This window comes from Furipterus horrens, unplaced genomic scaffold, assembly GCF_987537825.1.
Source record: "Furipterus horrens unplaced genomic scaffold, mFurHor1.1.pri manual_scaffold_5, whole genome shotgun sequence".
NCBI classification, from domain to species: Eukaryota; Metazoa; Chordata; class Mammalia; order Chiroptera; family Furipteridae; genus Furipterus; species Furipterus horrens.
Genome location: NW_028327175.1, coordinates 174,757,853 through 174,775,756, shown reverse-complemented (window position 1 = coordinate 174,775,756; position 17,904 = coordinate 174,757,853). Strand labels below are relative to the sequence as shown.

Below are 17,904 nucleotides of genomic sequence, written 5' to 3'. Positions count from 1 at the left end.
GACTTTTTAAAAATGATAGAATATATGTGTGTGAACATGCCAATGGAAATGATCCATAGAGAGAAGCAATTTCATGATGTAGGAAATCGAACTGACAGCTGGAAGAGCAATGCACTCAAGAAGGAAAGAAAGTCTGGGGACCCACATATTTGCTGTCTACAAGAAACACACCTCAAAACAAAAGAATTACATAGACTGAAAGTAAAGGGATATAAAAAAATATTCCAAGCAAATGGACCTGAAAAAAAAGCTGGGGTAGCAGTCCTCATATCAGACAAAATGGATTTCAAAGCAAGGGCAATAAAAAGAGACAAAGAAGGACATTTCATAATACTTAAAGGAACGATTCATCGAGAAGATATAACACTGATAAACATATATGCACCCAACATAGGAGCACCCAAATACATAAAGCAAATACTAGAAGACCACAAGAAGGATATTAACAACAACACAGTCATAGTAGGGGACTTCAACACTCCATTATCAACAATAGACAGATCATCCAAGCAAAGAAACACCAAGGATATACAGGCATTGAACAACACACTAAACCACATGGACTTAACTGATATATATAGAACTTTTCACCCCAAAGAAGCAAAATATACATTCTTTTCAAAGGCACATGGGACATTTTCAAAGACAGACCACATAATAGGACACAAAACAAGCCTCAACAAATTCAAGAAAATTGAAATCCTATCAAGCATCTTTTCAGACCACAATGCCTTGAAACTAAAAATCAACCTCAGGGAAAAAAATCAAAGACACCCAAACTCATGGAGAATGAATAACACGCTCTTAAATAACGACTGGGTTAACAATGACATCAAAGAGGAAATCGAGAAATTTCTAGAAACTAATGACAATGAACATGCAACAGCCCAAAACCTATGGGACACAGCAAAAGCAGTCCTAAGAGGGAAGTTCATAGCAATACAGGCATATCTGAAAAGGCTAGAAGAATCTCAAATAAAAAATCTAACCATAGAGCTACAAGAACTAGAACAGCAACAACAAACAAAGCCTAGGGCAAAAAGAAGAAAGGAAATCATCAAGATCAAAGCAGAATTAAACGACATAGAAACGAAACGAACAATCCAAAAAATCAACAAAACTAGGAGCTGGTTCTTTGAAAAAATAAACAAAATTGACAAGCCTCTAGCCAGGCTCATTAAGAAAAAAAGAGAGAAGACCCAAATAAACAAAATCAGAAATGAAAGAGGAGAAATCGCGACTGATACCTCAGAAATACAAACAATTATAAGAAATCACTACAAACAACTATATGGCAAGAAATTTGACAACCTAGTAGAAATGGACAGATTTCTAGAAACATATAACCTTCCCAAACTGAATCAAGAAGAAGTAGAAAGTCTCAACAGACCAATAAGAAAGAAGGAAATTGAAACAGTAATCCAAAATCTCCCTGCACACAAAAGCCCTGGACCGGATGGCTTCACAGGCGAATTTTACAAAACATTTAGGGAAGAACTAACGCCTTCCCTCCTCAAACTATTCCAGAAAATCCAAGAAGAGGGAAAAATCCCAAACTCTTTCTATGAAGCCAGTATTACCCTCATCCCAAAACCAGGTCAAGACACAGCAAAGAAAGAAAACTACAGGCCAATATCACTGATGAACATAGATGCTAAAATCCTCAATAAAATTTTGGCAAACAGGATCCAACAATACATCAAAAAGATCATACACCATGATCAAGTGGGATTCATCCCAGGGATGCAAGGATGGTTTAATATTTGCAAATCAATAAATATAATACATCACCTAAACAAAATGAAAGACAAAAATCACATGATCATATCTATAGATGCAGAAAAAGCATTTGATAAAGTACAACACCCATTTATGTTGAAAACACTCAGCAAAATGGGGATAGAGGGAGCATACCTTAACATCATTAAGGCTATATATGAGAAGCCTGAAGCCAACATCATACTCAATGGACAAAAACTGAAAGCATTCCCCCTGAAATCAGGAACTAGACAAGGCTGTCCACTCTCCCCACGTCTATTCAACATAGTGTTGGAAGTCCTAGCCACAGCAATCAGACAAGACAAAGAAATAAAAGGCATCCAAATTGGGAAAGAAGAAGTAAAACTATCACTATTTGCAGACGACATGATAGTATACCTAGAAAACCCTATAAACTCCACTAAAAGACTACTTGATATAATAAGCGAATTTGGCAGAATAGCAGGGTACAAAATAAATATACAGAAATCTAAGGCATTTCTGTACACCAACAATAAAATCTCAGAGACAGAAGCAAAAAAGAAAATACCATTTACTATAGCAACAAGAAAAATAAAGTACCTAGGAATAAACTTAACCAAAGAGATAAAAGACCTGTACACTGAAAATTATGCAACATTGAAGAAAGAAATTAAGGAAGATACAAATAAATGGAGGCAAATACCATGTTCTTGGATGGGAAGAATCAACATCATCAAAATGGCCATACTCCCCAAAGCAATTTACAAATTCAATGCAATCCCTATTAAAATACCAATGACATATTTCACTGACCTAGAACAAATCCTCCAAAAATTCATATGGAACCAAAAAAGACCCCGAATAGCAAAAGCAATCTTGAAACAGAAGAACACAGCAGGAGGAATCACGATACCAGACATCAAACAATACTACAAAGCCACTGTGATCAAAACAGTCTGGTCGTCGTCGTCGTCGTCGTCGGCAGCCGTCCGTCTCGAGAGACGATGGCGTAGCTTCTTGAGAGTCTATCTGCACCGCCGAGAATGGCTGTGCAGTCCGATTCGGGAGTGACAATCCCTGCCGCACTTGGTACAGGTGAAGGCAGATGGCTGTTGTTGCTGCTGCTGATGCTGCTTCCGCCTCGATCTTTTCTGGACCGCCTCCTCGTGGCGCGCAGCCTCCGCGCGTGACGTACCTTGCCTGACCGCGAGCCTCCAGGCTAGGCGGTCGTCTGCTTGAACTTCCCATGTGTTGAGATTGATGGAGCATTGTGTCATGTCCTTTTTGCAGATGTCTTTGAACCGCAGTTTTGGGCGCCCTGTCATCCTCTTGCCTTCTGCTAGCTCGCCGTAGAGGAGGTCTTTGGGGATACGGCCTGCATCCATTCTTTTGACATGGCCGAGCCACCTGAGGCGTCTCTCGCTAAGAACTGCATGCAAACTGCTCATATTGGCTCGCTTCAGCACCTCGGTGTTGGGGACCTTATCCTGCCAGGCGACATGCAGGATAAACAGTCTGGTACTGGCATAAGAACAGACATATAGATCAGTGGAACAGAATAAAGAGCCCAGAAACAAACCCAGGCCTCTATGGTCAACTAATCTTTGATAAAGGAGGAAGGAACATAAAATGGAGTGAGAAGAGTCTCTTTAACAAATGGTGCTGGGAGAACTGGACAGGGACATGCAAAAAAATGAAACTAGACCACCAACTTACACCACACATGAGAATAAACTCAAGATGGATTAAAGACTTAAATGTAAGCCGTGACACCATAAAAGTCCTAGAGGAAAACATAGGCAGGAAATTTCAGATATCACATGTAGCAATATCTTCACAGATACATCTCCCAAGGTAAGAGAAATAAAGGAAAAAATAAACAAATGGGACTACATCAAACTAAAAAGTTTCTGCTCATCAAAAGAAAACATCAGCAAGATGAAAAGGAAACCAACCATATGGGAAAACATATTTGCCAATGATATCACAGACAGGGGACTGATCTCCAAAATATATAAAGAGCTTATACGACTCAACATCAAGAAAACAAACAACCCATTAAAAAATGGGCAAAGGACCTGAAGAAACACTTCTCCGAAGAGGACATACAGAAGGTCCATAGACACATGAAAAAATGCTCAACATCATTGGCCATCCGAGAGATGCAAGTAAAAACCACAATGAGTTACCACCTTACACCTGTCAGAATGGCCATCATCAACAAATCAACAAACAACAAATGCTGGCGAGGATGTGGAGAAACGGGAACCCTACTGCACTGTTGGTGGGAATGCAGACTGGTGCAGCCACTATGGAAAACAGTATGGAATTTCCTCAAAAAACTAAAAATGGAACTGCCATTTGAACCAGTGATTCCACTGCTAGGATTATACCCGAAAAATACTGAAACCCTAATTCAAGAGAATTTATGCACCCCTATGTTCATAGCAGCCCTGTTTACAATAGCTAAGTGCTGGAAACAGCCTAGGTGCCCGTCTGTGGATGAGTGGATCAAAAAACTGTGGTACATCTACACAATGGAATACTATGTAGCAGAAAGAAAGAAGGAACTCTTGCCATTTGCGACAACATGGATGGAATTAGAGAGAATTATGCTTAGTGAAATAAGCCAGGCAAAGAAAACAAAATACCATATGATATCACCCAATACAGGAAACTAAAGAGCAACACAAACAAACGAACTAAATAGGCAAAGACTAGAATAGTAGTCAGTAGGGGGGAGGTGGGAGGGAGAGAAGGGGGATAAGTAAGGGAAGGGTCAGGTTAAGGAACGTATATGAATGACTCATGGACATGGACAACGGGGAGGGATATAATTGTGAAAGAAGCATTGGCTGGGAGGGGGGAGCAATGGGGGAAAAATGGGACAACTGTAATTGAATAACAAAAAATAAAATTAAAAAAAAAAGAAAGTCTGGGATGCAGGAGGCAAATAAAGTTTGACATAGATAGGAATACAGGTGGAACTACCACTTTAAAAAGAGGACAGGTAGAAATTTGGTGGTTTTAGAAAAGGAATTCTTTATGGAGAGGCAAAGTTCTCTACTGATTGCTTCTACTCTGCTAGGAAATAGGAAGCAGGGTCATTTTCTGAAAGTCACCTAAGAGGGTGGGAAGATGAATTAAACAGAGGAATTTAGAGTATTTCCAGGCAGCATTAGGATACACTTGTGGGTAGTGGTCATGATTCTAAAGTTAGACCCATCATCATACTGGTCTTCAACTTGGATTTTTCCCAGCCATAGTCAACTATAAACACAGAATTGTTTTAAACCAGGTTTGATTCTTCCAGAAAACATGAACTCAGCACCTATTGTCTGTCAGACCATACGTGGGGTGACAGGGATCTAGAGATGTACACAGAGTCTAGCTCTGAGGGAGCCCACTGTCAAAGTGGGGAGGCAGACACATCAACAGCCTAAAGGGTAAACATTAGAGTAAGTTAAGATGAGAACACAGAGAGGGACATGGTATGGACGGATCTAGTCTTCCTGCTGGAGATGACAGCTGAGCTGATTCGTGGAGGGCACATGGGTTTTAGTCACATAAAGAAGGCAGGGTAGGCCCTTTTATATTTTTTGCAATACTGGTTTGATGGTAATGAACTCCTTTAGCTTTGCCTTGCTGGCTAGGATAGTCTTGGTTGCAGGTCCTTGCTTTTCATCACTTTGAGTATTTCATGCCAATCCCTTCTGGCCTGAAGTGTTTTTTGTTGAGAAATCAGCTACAGCCTTATAGGAACTCCCTTGCAGGTGACTGTCTCTCTCTTACTGCTTTTAAGATTCTTTCTTTGTCTTTAACCTTTGTCATTTTAATTGTGATGTATCTTGGTGTCGGCCTCTTTGGGCTCATCTTGGTGATCTCAGTTATATTTGCAATCTAATGAACAAAATAAGCTGATGAACAAAATAGAAACAGAGTCAGGGATACATGAAACAGACTGACAGCTGTCAGAGAGGAGGGGTTTGGGGTGACTAGCTGAAAGAAGGTAAAGAGATTAAGCAAAAGACAAAAAACAGAAAAAACCCCAAACCATTTATGTGTAATGCAGAACCACAGATAACAGCGTGTTGATAGCCAGTGAAAAAGGGGGCTAAGGGTAGGTGGAAGTGGACAAAAAGGGGAAAATAAGGACGGAAGGAGACTTTGCTTCGGGTGATGGGTGCACAATGCAATGTGCAGATGATGTCTTGTTGAGTGGTACCTTTGTAGCCTATATGGTTTTGTGAACCAATGTCACTCCAATAAATTCAATAAAAAATAAATAGATAAAAGAAGGCAGGGTACTTGCATGCAGACAGGCAATGAGCCTCAGTGAAGTCTGGGAGGCCTGAGAGAACAGAACATCTGCCAGGCTAGCACCCAGGAACAGGGTAGCCTGAGCAGGGGCTGGGAGGAGGCAGAACTGGAGCGCAGAAGACTCCACAGGCCAAGCCCTTTTGCCAATGGCATTAGAGGTCTCTACATTTGACTTAGTGAAGGATGTGGACGTTCAACTTCTGCCACAATCCAGGGCCTCGGCCTAATACCTGACCACCATTATTCAACTTGACTGTGGTGATACATGCTCACAGCCCCCACCCTTCCCACCTATCACTGCACCCTGCTCACTTCCAGGGTCCAGGCCGAGTTTGGCAAGTCAGCAACAGATGACGCACTTGCCTTCCTTTCAGAAACTCATGTTGGGCCACCCTGCTCTGCTTTGGCCCAGGCTGAATCCAGGCAGGATGTTCACAGGTGAGGGAAACTCCAGCCTGCACTGGTGAGGGAGTCTATGTCCTAATGGGCCCTGGATACCTAGGATGGCTTGGGCTGCTCTGCGTTATCTTAATCTGGGTACTAAAGATACAACTATCACAGCCCCCTGGAGCCTGCTTCCTACAGCCAGCAGGGAAGACATTTGATGAGGGGTGAGAGATGTGTCTCTTCTCATAGTAGATCTTGGCTGCACTGGGGAGTGGGAGGGGGATGGAGGAGAGAGGATGACACAGAGCTAAGTTGTCAAGGCCTATTGCTGACTTACTTCAGGCAACAGAAGGATTTTTTAAATCATTCAGTTTACACTTGTGTTTACAGTGTAATAAAAATAGAAATTTTACAGAAATATATTTGTATAAAGTAGAAGCCTCACAATTATTTGGTGCTTATTCCTCCTACTTTTATCCCTATATTTATTTACATTTATTAATGTTTCATTTTAGAAGAATGGAAATACACTATATATAAATGCATTGAGGTTTTTTTCCATAGTAGTTTATTTTGGTTATCTTTTAAATAAACAGTAATCAAAGAAATTGGATTTAGAGAGAAAAGAATGTGGAGGGAAGGTTGGGGAAGGAGTTGAGCACATCTCAGCAGGGCACTTGGTACACACTGGCCCTCTGTGGCTTTGTGGGCTCCCATGTCCTGTAAGGATGTGTTTTCCTGCCATGGGCCACATGACTCTCATCCTAAGTGTCCTCACACTGCATGAACCTGACAGTATCCCTAGCTGGGCTTCTGCTCTGCAGTCACTCTGATGATGGAATTTGGATACAAGGAGCCTTGTGTGAGACCAAAGCATCACCTTCCCCAGGGTTCCTAGAGGTCCCCTGAAGGCATTGAGGAAACTATTCCAGAAGAGGAGAGGCTGACAAGCCCCAAGCCTCAGAAGACCAGGCTTCCATTGTCTCAGCCCACCCTCAACAATCTCTCGTCTCATCTCCTCTTAGCCCAGCCCATGGAAAGAAAGATGTTAGAGAAACACATGCTTTGGATGTCCACTCCAATGGCTAACACACTTTATATTATCACTTCATCATTTTCCATAGTCTTCATTTGGCTTTATTAATCTTCATTGCACTTTTTATCACTGACTACATGACATCCGGGGTTGACTGACTCTGCCCCCATAGGCCACATCTGATCTACAGCCTGTTTTCCTGCAGCCTGAAAGCTAAGACTTTTTATTTATTAAAATACTTTTAAAGTGTTTTAATTTTTAAAAACACACACACAAAACCAAGAAATATGCAACAGAGTAGTATGTGGCTCTCATTACCCACATATGTACCATCTGTACCTTTCTAAGATGTTTGCTGACCCTGGATTACATAATTATTTTTACCTTTATTGTTGTTGTTTATATGTTTATCTTTCTGTCCTCACCTCCACCAGGTAAACTCCATAAGAGCAGAAACGTTGTGCTGTTCATGCCATATCTTTAGATTTAGCACAGTGCTTGACACTAGCAGATGCTCAGGAAATGTGTTTTCTTGAATGAATGAATGAAAGAAAGAGCTCTGGAAAGTCTTTCAGAGTCCAAGGCTGAACTTGCTTCTTGGAGTGTCTCAGCCTTCACCTTGAAAGTTTGGGTCTGGGGGAGAAGAGAATGGGAAATGCAGCAAAGCTCAGGCTGGGAGAGCAGTGCATGGGAGAAATGTTAGAGCGAACACAAGGTTTCAGGGGAGAGCCTTGGGGAAGAAGACCCAGGAGAGATGAGGAGATGGCAGCTCTGATACCTGAAGGTCCTATAAACAGGTTGTGGAAACACAACCAGGCAATCCCCACTGATTTGTGAGTATCATGTCTTGTGGAGTCAGACACAAGAGAGATAAAAGTGAGATGGTGGAATGATAGTAAAGATATATGGGGCAGTAGTTAACACCAGCAAATAACAGAGATGAGTGCTCTCTTCTCCTGTGCCTTTTGGGTCACTCTACTACTTTCTTTTCTCTTTTCTCTTTAAGGAAGAATAATAGGGTTTTGGGACTTACATGTATCAGGACCATGATTATGGCAGCCCCACAGTTGTTGGAATTTGTTTTACATGTGATGTATATTGATTCTGCTCTTGTTGGAAGTGTATTTGTCTCCATTGCCAATGTAAATATTTCTGGAACATGCAAAGATGTATTTATAAATTCTGCATTATTGATTTTTCTCATGTTACAAACATATTTCTCTCTTTTAATGAAAATGTATCTAGAAATAGTAAGATTGATTTATGGAGAAAGGTAAGGGAGGTGGTGCTGAGCTGGATAGACTGTCCTTGGCCATGGCTGAAGGAGACCTTGTGGGTCCTACCAGAAAGTGCATATTTAATTGGAGGAAACCACTCTCAGAGGCAAGAGATACTTTCAAAGTCCTTTTACAAAATACTCTCATGTCCTCATAGGAGTCAGCTATGCTTTCAGTTAAGAGAGACCCCAAAAATAAACCCTACAGGTGAGGAGATACAAAGAAGCTCCTATTGGCCCCAAATTCAGTTTCATTTAGTTTGCATGTGAGTGAGAGATATTGACGGAACTTGGAAGGGAGTCTAAGCTTTGCCACGGGAGGATGCCAACAGTGAACATTACTGAAAGGTGAAGTACAGAGATAGGCAACAGACCACAGAGATAAAGAGTAAGCTACAGTATGCACATGCTTGCACCTTGACACCTGATTAATGAATCCAGACCAGGTGGACAGCCTGGGGACGATGCCTTTGAAGACATCTTCTCTAGCAGCTTCTGTCTCCCAGATGCTCACAACTTCCTCAGGGAGGCTTCTGCTAGGCAGTTACTATCATGGGCTACAAAAACTAGGGTCTAGGTTGCCTACCAGGGAAATTTGGTGTCTCCATGCACATCCTGGGGTTCAGACTTTCTCAGTTTGTCACTTCAGGCAGATGCCTGAAGACAGCAGACTGAGCACCGTTAGTCAGTCATTGGCATGTACCTTGGCAATGAAAAGGAGACAAGATCTAACACAGACATCTTACTGGGGAGACAGATGGGCAGATGCTGTGAGCCTGGAAGTGCTGTCTGCCCATAGCTACTTCCATCTAGGTGTGACTGCCTGGGTGCCACCACCCATCACTCCTTCATGTGGCCTTATTTGACTTATCATATTGAGAAGTCATACAACTATTTCAATGATTTTTTGGTAGCTTAACAGAAGAGCTAGCATTTATTAAACATTGACTATATGGTGTATAAGTCTGTGATCTTTAATCTTTACCAATCCTGTGAGAAAGACATGAATTAAGAAAATGAAGACCTCAGACATTAAACGGCCTGCCTCAGTCAGTGGTTATAGAACTTGTGCTTACATCAGAATCGCCTGGAGGGTTGTAAAAACACAAATTGCCAGGGCCACACCAAAGTTTCTGAGTCAGTAGATCTGAGGGGGGCCCAAGAATTTGCATTTCTTCAGAGGTTCCAGGTGGTGCTCATGTCATGGCCCTGAGCACCACACTTTGAGAGCTACTGATCTATCTCAAACAGCCAAGCCATTCAGAAGCAGGATTCACACCCATGTCTGTCTGATTTCAAAACCTATATTGTTTTAGCTGATACAAATTGCCCCATGGTGTGTCTCCCAAATGAACCGTGTGTTTACCCATATTAGTGCCTTCTTTACCCCTTACTTCTCCATCTGGCTATTTCCATCCATCCTTCATGATTCAGCCTAATGTTTCCACTTCTAGGAAGTATTTCTTTCTTTTTTTTCCTGAAGGCTGACTGCTCCTCCTCTATGTTTCCAGGATCCCCCATGCAGAACTCTGTTTTAGTCTTTCTCATGTTGTTTAACTGCTTCTCTGACCACTCACCCATCCCTCTCTGTGGACCCCATGAGGATCTCCACTGTTTGGTCCTTGCTTTATGTGTCACTGAGCCTTACTTAGTAGGTAATCAGTAACTGCTGGTAAAACTGGTTGAATGATTTCAGACAGTTAATCATGTACCTTAGGTTTATAGAAACCCCACCTATGATGAGCAGCTCTTCATTTATTGGGGGGGGGGGGCACTTTCTAGCAGTTTTTGTTGTTGCTGAAGAGACTAGTTTGCCAAGGTGCTAAATTAAGTGTGCTAGTGCAGCTTTCTTCAGGCTAGGTACCCTCTCTTGTTTGGAGGGCATCCTGCTTAATGGGAACATCTGTTTTCTGCTGACTTCCAATGTTGGCTTGAGTGTGGATGTTTGGCTGCCCCCTTTATTCCTCCCCACATGTCCCTTCTAAAACTGTGCACTCTGAGAAGATGATGGGTACCCCAGGAAGACAGCTTTAGTGTGTGAGTAGTTGGGCTCTCCTGTTCAAACCTCCAAATAGCTTTTTATAGGTATATTCACTGAAATATTATGGTAGTACCCACTGGGTGCTGGGCACTTTAGCTTGGAAATCTTCCTTGAAAGAGAAAATGTGCCTTTGAGATGAGAAACATACATCTACATAGACTAAAGGTTATGATAGGTGATGGATGGAGTCTATTGGGCTGAGCCATGAGGCTGGCATAACAAAGGTGGGGGTGGTATTTTGGGGGTGAGAACACAGCTCTACTGAAATAGAGATGGAGGTGAATCAATAAATATTTGGGATGCCTGTTTGTCATCTAGAGATGCTCCTTGAACCTCTGGGCAGGAGCACAATTGTGAATAAATACTAAGAAGAAAGAGGACATCTCAATTTCAAATGTGGGGATGGAACAGTAGGGCTGAACTCCTTGGAAGTTACACATTCAATCCATATTCATGGAAACAGCAGCCATGTATAGCAATTCAGTATTTAGACTCAACTGTGTAATTCATCCTGATGTTCCCCATTCATCAAAGGCTTGTGTTTGTATTAATATGAGAAAAAATTTAAAATGTGGGGAAAAAAGACACCCCCCCCCCTTTACAGGAAAATTATGATGGAGTTATAGCCCTTGGGGCCCTTCAAGCAAAGCAACATCTTGCTTCAATTAAATATGAATAATGAACAATAATTAGAAAGATTTCTTCATCAAATTTGTTATTTTATGTTTTCTTTCAACTGTAATGTATTGAAAAGAATACTGAGCTCTGATTCTGGGCCATGTAGCAGGGCCTGAAGGATTGCCATGGAGCATGTTTCCAAAGCAAGAGGAACTATTCATTGCTGGCTCCTCAGTGCATGTGCTGTGAAGGCTGGTGTCAGCCTGGGTCCGGTGTTGTGCAGCAAATGCAAAGATGGGCAGCTTCAGCTTCAGTCCTCCAAATTCTTAGGATCTAATGGAGGACACATACAGATGATAATAGTACAGAATAATTGCTGCCAGTTACTAGGCACTGAGTTTGCATCAAGCGCTGCTCTAAGAGCTGAATACACATAACCTCATTTAATATCCATTGTAGCCCTCTGCTGTAGGCTCTGCTTCTAAACTTATTTTTAAAAGATTTGAAAACTGAGGCACAAGTTTAGCTAACTTGCCCAGGTTAGTGATGGTGGAGGTGGGAGGCAAGGCCAGTTGTTAGACTCCAGAGTTCCTGCTTGACCTAACCGTGGTGTGCTGCACTCTGAAGTCAAGGAGAGCATGCTGTCCTAGAGCCGTGCAAAGTGTAGAGATGTCACAGGGAGGTGAGGGGTAGCCACAGCTTCCCTTGTGGAGAGGTGGCAGCTGGATCATCAAAAGGTTTGCTGAAGTGTATCAGGTGGATGAGTGAGATAAAGGGATTCTAGGCAGAGGGAGCCCATGGCCTGGTACCATAGATGGGGACTGTGTGGGAGTTTTCATTTCAACATTGGCTATGGAGCTGTGTGCAGGGGGATTAACAGCTGCAGATGAGATGAGGGATGAAGGATTTTGTAGGTCATGTTGAGAAGATTAGATTTCCTTGCAACAATGACTCAGTGAGAAGTGGGGATGATATTCTGGTTGATAAAAAAAAAAAAAAAGGAGAGACAGATTTCCAGAAGAGAAGTAAGTAAAGACCAATCAGATTGAAGCCTGGAGTAAGAGCCTGGCTCACCACTGAACATTTTTGTTTTTTGAAATTCTATTCTATGTGTGACATTCTCTCAACACACTGAGCCAGGTACTGCTCATCTCGGGGTAAGTAAGAACTTTGTACCAACTGGTCCTTCCTGGTCTGACTGCCTCTAACACTGGAGGGCTTTTCTCCTCCTTCGCACCTGCCCCTTGGGCTGTTTCTGGGACTTTCTGACAAACTCCCTTCCTCTAGTGTGTACCTGGCCTGAGCTACCTGCTTCTCCTTCATGTACAACAAACCCAAGGCCATCAGAAGTGTTTTGTCTTATCTTCACCATCTTTTAAATAATGGCCAACACTTAAAAAAAAAAGAAGTGATACCATATAAAAACTCATATTTATTTCCTTATTGAAAAACAAATTGGCGGGAGATGCTCAAAAGCTGACAACGTGGTGGAACTCCAAAACAGCTGTGCGATTTAGAGACACATGCCTCTTAATTGGCACAGTCCCTGGGTGTGTGTCTAACTCACTCCAGCACTCAGGGTCAGACACCAGTTACTGTCATCACTCTTGCCAACATGTTTTTCTTTCCTGTGCTTTTGAGTTGAGACTGTCAGCATGCAGCCTCTCATGTTGCCCTGACTCTTTTACTTTGTGATTGTCTGTTCATATGTTTCTACAGATAGACTGTAAGCTCCTTGAGAATAGGAAGCATGTCTTATTCATTCTTTTGTCCCTCAAACTCAGCACAGGACCTGGTTTTAGTTGTTATAATTTTACTGAGTTAATCTATGGTGAGAAAACATTACTTGGATAGAAGGAGGCCTTGGTAGGTCATGCTCTGGGCTGAGGGATCTGTGCTGCTGGAGATTGGGAGAGAAGAACGTGGACCATGGGTCACAGCTGGGCTTGGACCTCAGGAGGGCCTTGCAGCCCATTATATTCCTTCAGTGGGCAACCTGGACCCACGGCTCACAACCTTTTTGCATTTCAGGACATTCCAGGACCTGTCCAAACAAGTAGAAATGTCTTATGGCACCGTCCGGGACTCTGCTGTGTACGAGTACTTCCGAGCCAAGGGCACCAACCCCCTGGAGCAGGACAGTACGTTTGCTGAGCTCTGGAGGACCATCAGCAAGAATGGAGGAGCTGACAACTGTGTGTCCAGTCCTTCAGAAGGCATCAGGAAGGTAGGCAGGAGCTTGCCACCTGGGCATGTGTGTGCTGTGACAGGTGCTGTGGGCCTGCTCATCCCCAAGATGGGCATCTTTTTGAACAGCCCTGTCACCTGCAGAGTCATCCATCTTCAGCAAGTTAGATAGGCATTTCTCCCAGGCATGTGAGTGTCAAGTGGGGACACACATGTACTCTGTAGTTAGGTGCGCAATCTTGGCAACAGAAGCAGAGGGAACGCTCATTAGGTGCCAAACGGTTGGTTTTCAAACAGTCAGTGCAAAGCAGGCAGATGAAACATGAGAGAAGAACCTCCTTCCTTGTGGGCTCATAAAATAGTAGCCCAGAGGTGCCTGCCTACCCCACGTGAAAACATTCAGCAAAAGAAAAAACAGAGAACCAGGCAAGAGGTGGAGAGGGTGAGGGAACGAAGTTTGGGAGAGGGTGGTACACTGTTGGGTCTCTGCTGTGGAGAAGGGGTGAGCTTGGGAGACGGTGGTAAGGGCATCAAGCCCAGGATGGAGGCTGTGCTTGGAGAAACTGAAGGAGGATAGGGCTGGAAGAAGCCAGGAGAGAGGAAGGGTGGAGAAAAGTCATCATATTCTTCAGCACTCAGACTTTGCCCATTTATTTCAATTAATTTCCACTATAAACCAAATTAATCATTGTTATCACATTGTAGAGATAAGAATCAGAGACAGTGGGTCACGCTCCTGTTAGGGTCTGATGCCAGGGGTTTCAGGCTGAGGAGTTTGGCATTTGTCCACCATACATTTTGGAGGTCATTGTGGAGGTCAGTGAGGAGGAAGATGGTGAGATGAAGGCAGGTGTCATAAACATGCCTCTAGTGGTGGCCTCTGTCCAGTGATCTTCACATCTAGCAGCTACCATCCCTGTGGCCATCAGTGAATGAGGTGAGAAAGATGTGCCCTCCTGTCCAGTACCACTGCCTCTCTGAGCAGGGCAGTTGTCCAGGGTGTCTCAGCTCTTCTCCCCTCCATTCCCTCTCCACCTGCCACCCCTTCTGTGGCACGTTCCACACACACACATTCATGCACATTCTCTCTCTCACACACACACTACTTCATACACATCCGTGCATCACTGTCCAGCCTGCCTCAGGTATGATTCCATGTCCGTGGAACCATCTCACAGGCTCTCACACACTGTCACACACACTCCCACATGCACTCATGCACACACACACCTGCGTTCCATGTCCTTAGCTGCTTGGGGATTGCTTGACCTTACTAAAGAAGGCAGTGGATATAAGGGGACATGCTAGGGAAAGCTTCAGGGCCACCAGGGTCCACCACCCTGCTCTTCATGATGACAAGAGTCCTCAGCAATCTTCCAGCCCTCCCAGGAGAGCCCCAAGGAGGCTCAGGGAGGGAGGCAAAGGCGGAATCCTGCTTCAGAAGCAGTGGGTGTTTGGGCTGAGTGTGGCCTCTGCCCAGGGGAGGTATATGGCTGGCTGGCTGTAGTGAGAACCCCATGGGCATGCGTCCTTACACTGCAGTTAGTTCAGGATGGCTTCTTGTCACTGAGCCACTTTGAAAAGCAGCAAGTGTCTGGGTTCTGTAGCCTGCCACCTCTGAGCATTAGTCCCAGTTCCACAATTCACCAGCTGTGTGAACTTGAGCAACCACTCTTCTTGTCTGGAAACTCTCCGAGTTGAGAGAGGCCTAGACAACTTTGGGGTTTCTTTAAACACTTAATACATTTAAAAGTTCGGAGAGCAACTGTAATAGAACAATAATAAAAAATGGTTTTAAAGTTAAAGTTACAAAATTCTGCACCAAAATGAACTTAAAATATTCTGATTGTTTGTAAAATAATATTGATACTGAGTAGACTTCTTAATGTTTTTGTGTCCATGCACAATATGTGGAACACCATTAAACTCAATAACTATTTTAGTATTTTGTTGTGCATTGAAGCAGTAAAGTTCAATGTAAATCCCATGCCCCCAAATAAAAAAAAAAAAGTTCACATTATAATAGAGTTTGAATGTTTACATTTAACCAAGTGATACCCTAACAAAAATGATAAAATGCAACATAAATGTTTCTATTTCCATGCTTACAAGATTTATTAAAACCTCTTCATTCTTAGTGCACTACATAGGCTGGTGCTCTGACCTCTAGCTGTTGGTCTTCTTTCATTCCTGACAGGGAATCTTTGTGGCGGTAGGTGACCTCATTTGGAGAAAATGAATACGAAGTTGATTTAGGGCTTCTCATTAATGTAAGGCCTGGGCCAAATGGCCTTAGAGCTTCTCTTCTCTGCTTTCTTTATCTCTCATAGAGAGCAAATACTCCATCCACATAGGATGCTTATGAAGATTCATTGCAACAATGCTATAAAAAGCACTTGTTATAAAAGAAAAGATAGCTACTTTTGACTTATTAAACTTCTGTTCATTACAAAACACTCTAAAAAGATAGAAAAGCAAGTAACACAGTCATAGGGGATATTTACAATATATAAAATCAGTATAAGATTAATAAGATTACATGAAGAACTTTTATAAATCAATAAGAAAAGTTCAAACAATTTAATAGAAAAATGGGCAAAAGGCTTGCACAGGACTCTCACAGAAGAGACAATGCATATGGCCAATAATTATGTGAAGAGATATTCAAAATCATTAGTGATCCAGGAAATGTAAATTGAGACCATAAAGATATTTCATTTTACACCAATTAGACTGGCATGAAGTAAGAGGTGGTGGAAAGGACAGGAGTAACAGGTGGTCAATTGTTGGTGGGAGTGTACACAGTACAACCACTTTACAAACTAGTTTGTCGTTCTCTTATAAAATGGAATATGATCCAGCAATTCCACTCTTATGCATTCACCCCAGATAAACTTCCATATGCATTTCAGAGACAAGAAAGGCCACGGTAGCATTGCTTTTGGAGCCAAAACCCTGGAAACAATCCAAGTGAGCATTGACAAGGTAAAAAAATATATAACCTGCAATGAAATGAATCCACTCTAGCTTCGTGTAATAGTATGGATGAATCTTATCAGAATAATAATGAGTAAATGAAAGGCATTAGATACAATTTCATATGGGTCAATTAATAGAAAGTAACTTATAACACAATACCCTTTACAAAATACATGAGACTCATACACACATCCATAGTAATGATAAAACACAAGATTCATGATAGTGGTTACTGCAGAGGGGAGAGGCAGAGCCACAGGAAGGAGAGAAGCCTATTATTCATGGATATAAGTCAAGTTCAGTGTTAGCTTTAGATTCAAGGTTAGTATTTTTAAAAATTTTATTCCTCATTACAGTAAGTAATAAATGAGTTAATTAAAAAAGATGGCCATAAAAGGACAGGTGTCTGGAACCAAGGGTTGTGATCAGTTCCCTTCTATGCACCTACCTGCTCCATCAAACAAGTTCAGACTGAGCCAGACCAAGTCTGACTTTCACACACCAGCTCCTTCTCTCCTTTCAGGCTCCCTGTGCTGCCTACTCTTGCTCCTGGTGCATGTCACGAAGGTAGACACCACTATTAAAGCCCTCTGAGAGGTGGTACATCTGGAGACGGGTCATCAGGGAAACATCTCCTTATCACCCTGCTTAACCCTTGTCCTTTGCTGGCACATTAGAAATCATTCACCATCTGATGATATTTAGGGTCCTACTCATGAATAAAACAATTAAAAAAAATAAGAAGTGGAAGATGTAAATAAAGGACTCCTTATAAATACCTATAGCTTCATGGTATTGAGCCTTTTTTTTTTTTTTTTTTTTTTTCAGTACATGGAATATGTTACCTTTATTAATACTTTATCTTATAAACCCCAAGCCAGGTTTGGGGTCACACATCTCTCTCTTGCATTTGGATATTTTTAAAAAATGGACTGCCAGGACCAGACAAATGTTAAGATTTTTATAACTAGTGTTATAAAGTGAGTTTATAGTGCTCTCTGAAAATGGAGTGCGCTGTGCTTTTTACTGGAAGGAGAGCTCAGACTCACTCTCGGATCATCCTTCCTGTGACTGTTCAGATGGCTACTGCACCTATATGCTTTTCTGAAACTCTTCCTGTCCCCTGCCCCTACGGTGCTGTCCATCACCCCCAGGCCATGGCTTCAGAAACTTGGTGAATCCAGGGCATCAGCAGACCAGGTTGGGGATGGCCATGCCCTGAGTGAGGGTCATGTTCTGAATCCAAACAGTGTAAGGAAAAATCCAGCATATTGGGAAATATGGGCCTAATACTGATATTCAGAGGCGAGTGGCTTCTCT

At 42.4% G+C, this 17,904-nt stretch overlaps 1 protein-coding gene across 1 annotated transcript in view; it reads left to right on the top strand.

Annotated features, from left to right (window-relative positions):
- GRID1 (glutamate ionotropic receptor delta type subunit 1) overlaps positions 1 to 17,904 on the top strand; it is a 777,332-nt gene that overhangs the window by 709,834 nt on the left and 49,594 nt on the right. The window contains exon 13 of the mRNA XM_090278321.1: positions 13,450 to 13,645. Coding sequence (XP_090134447.1) covers positions 13,450 to 13,645 — 196 coding nt within the window. The remainder of the gene's footprint in view (positions 1 to 13,449; positions 13,646 to 17,904) is intronic.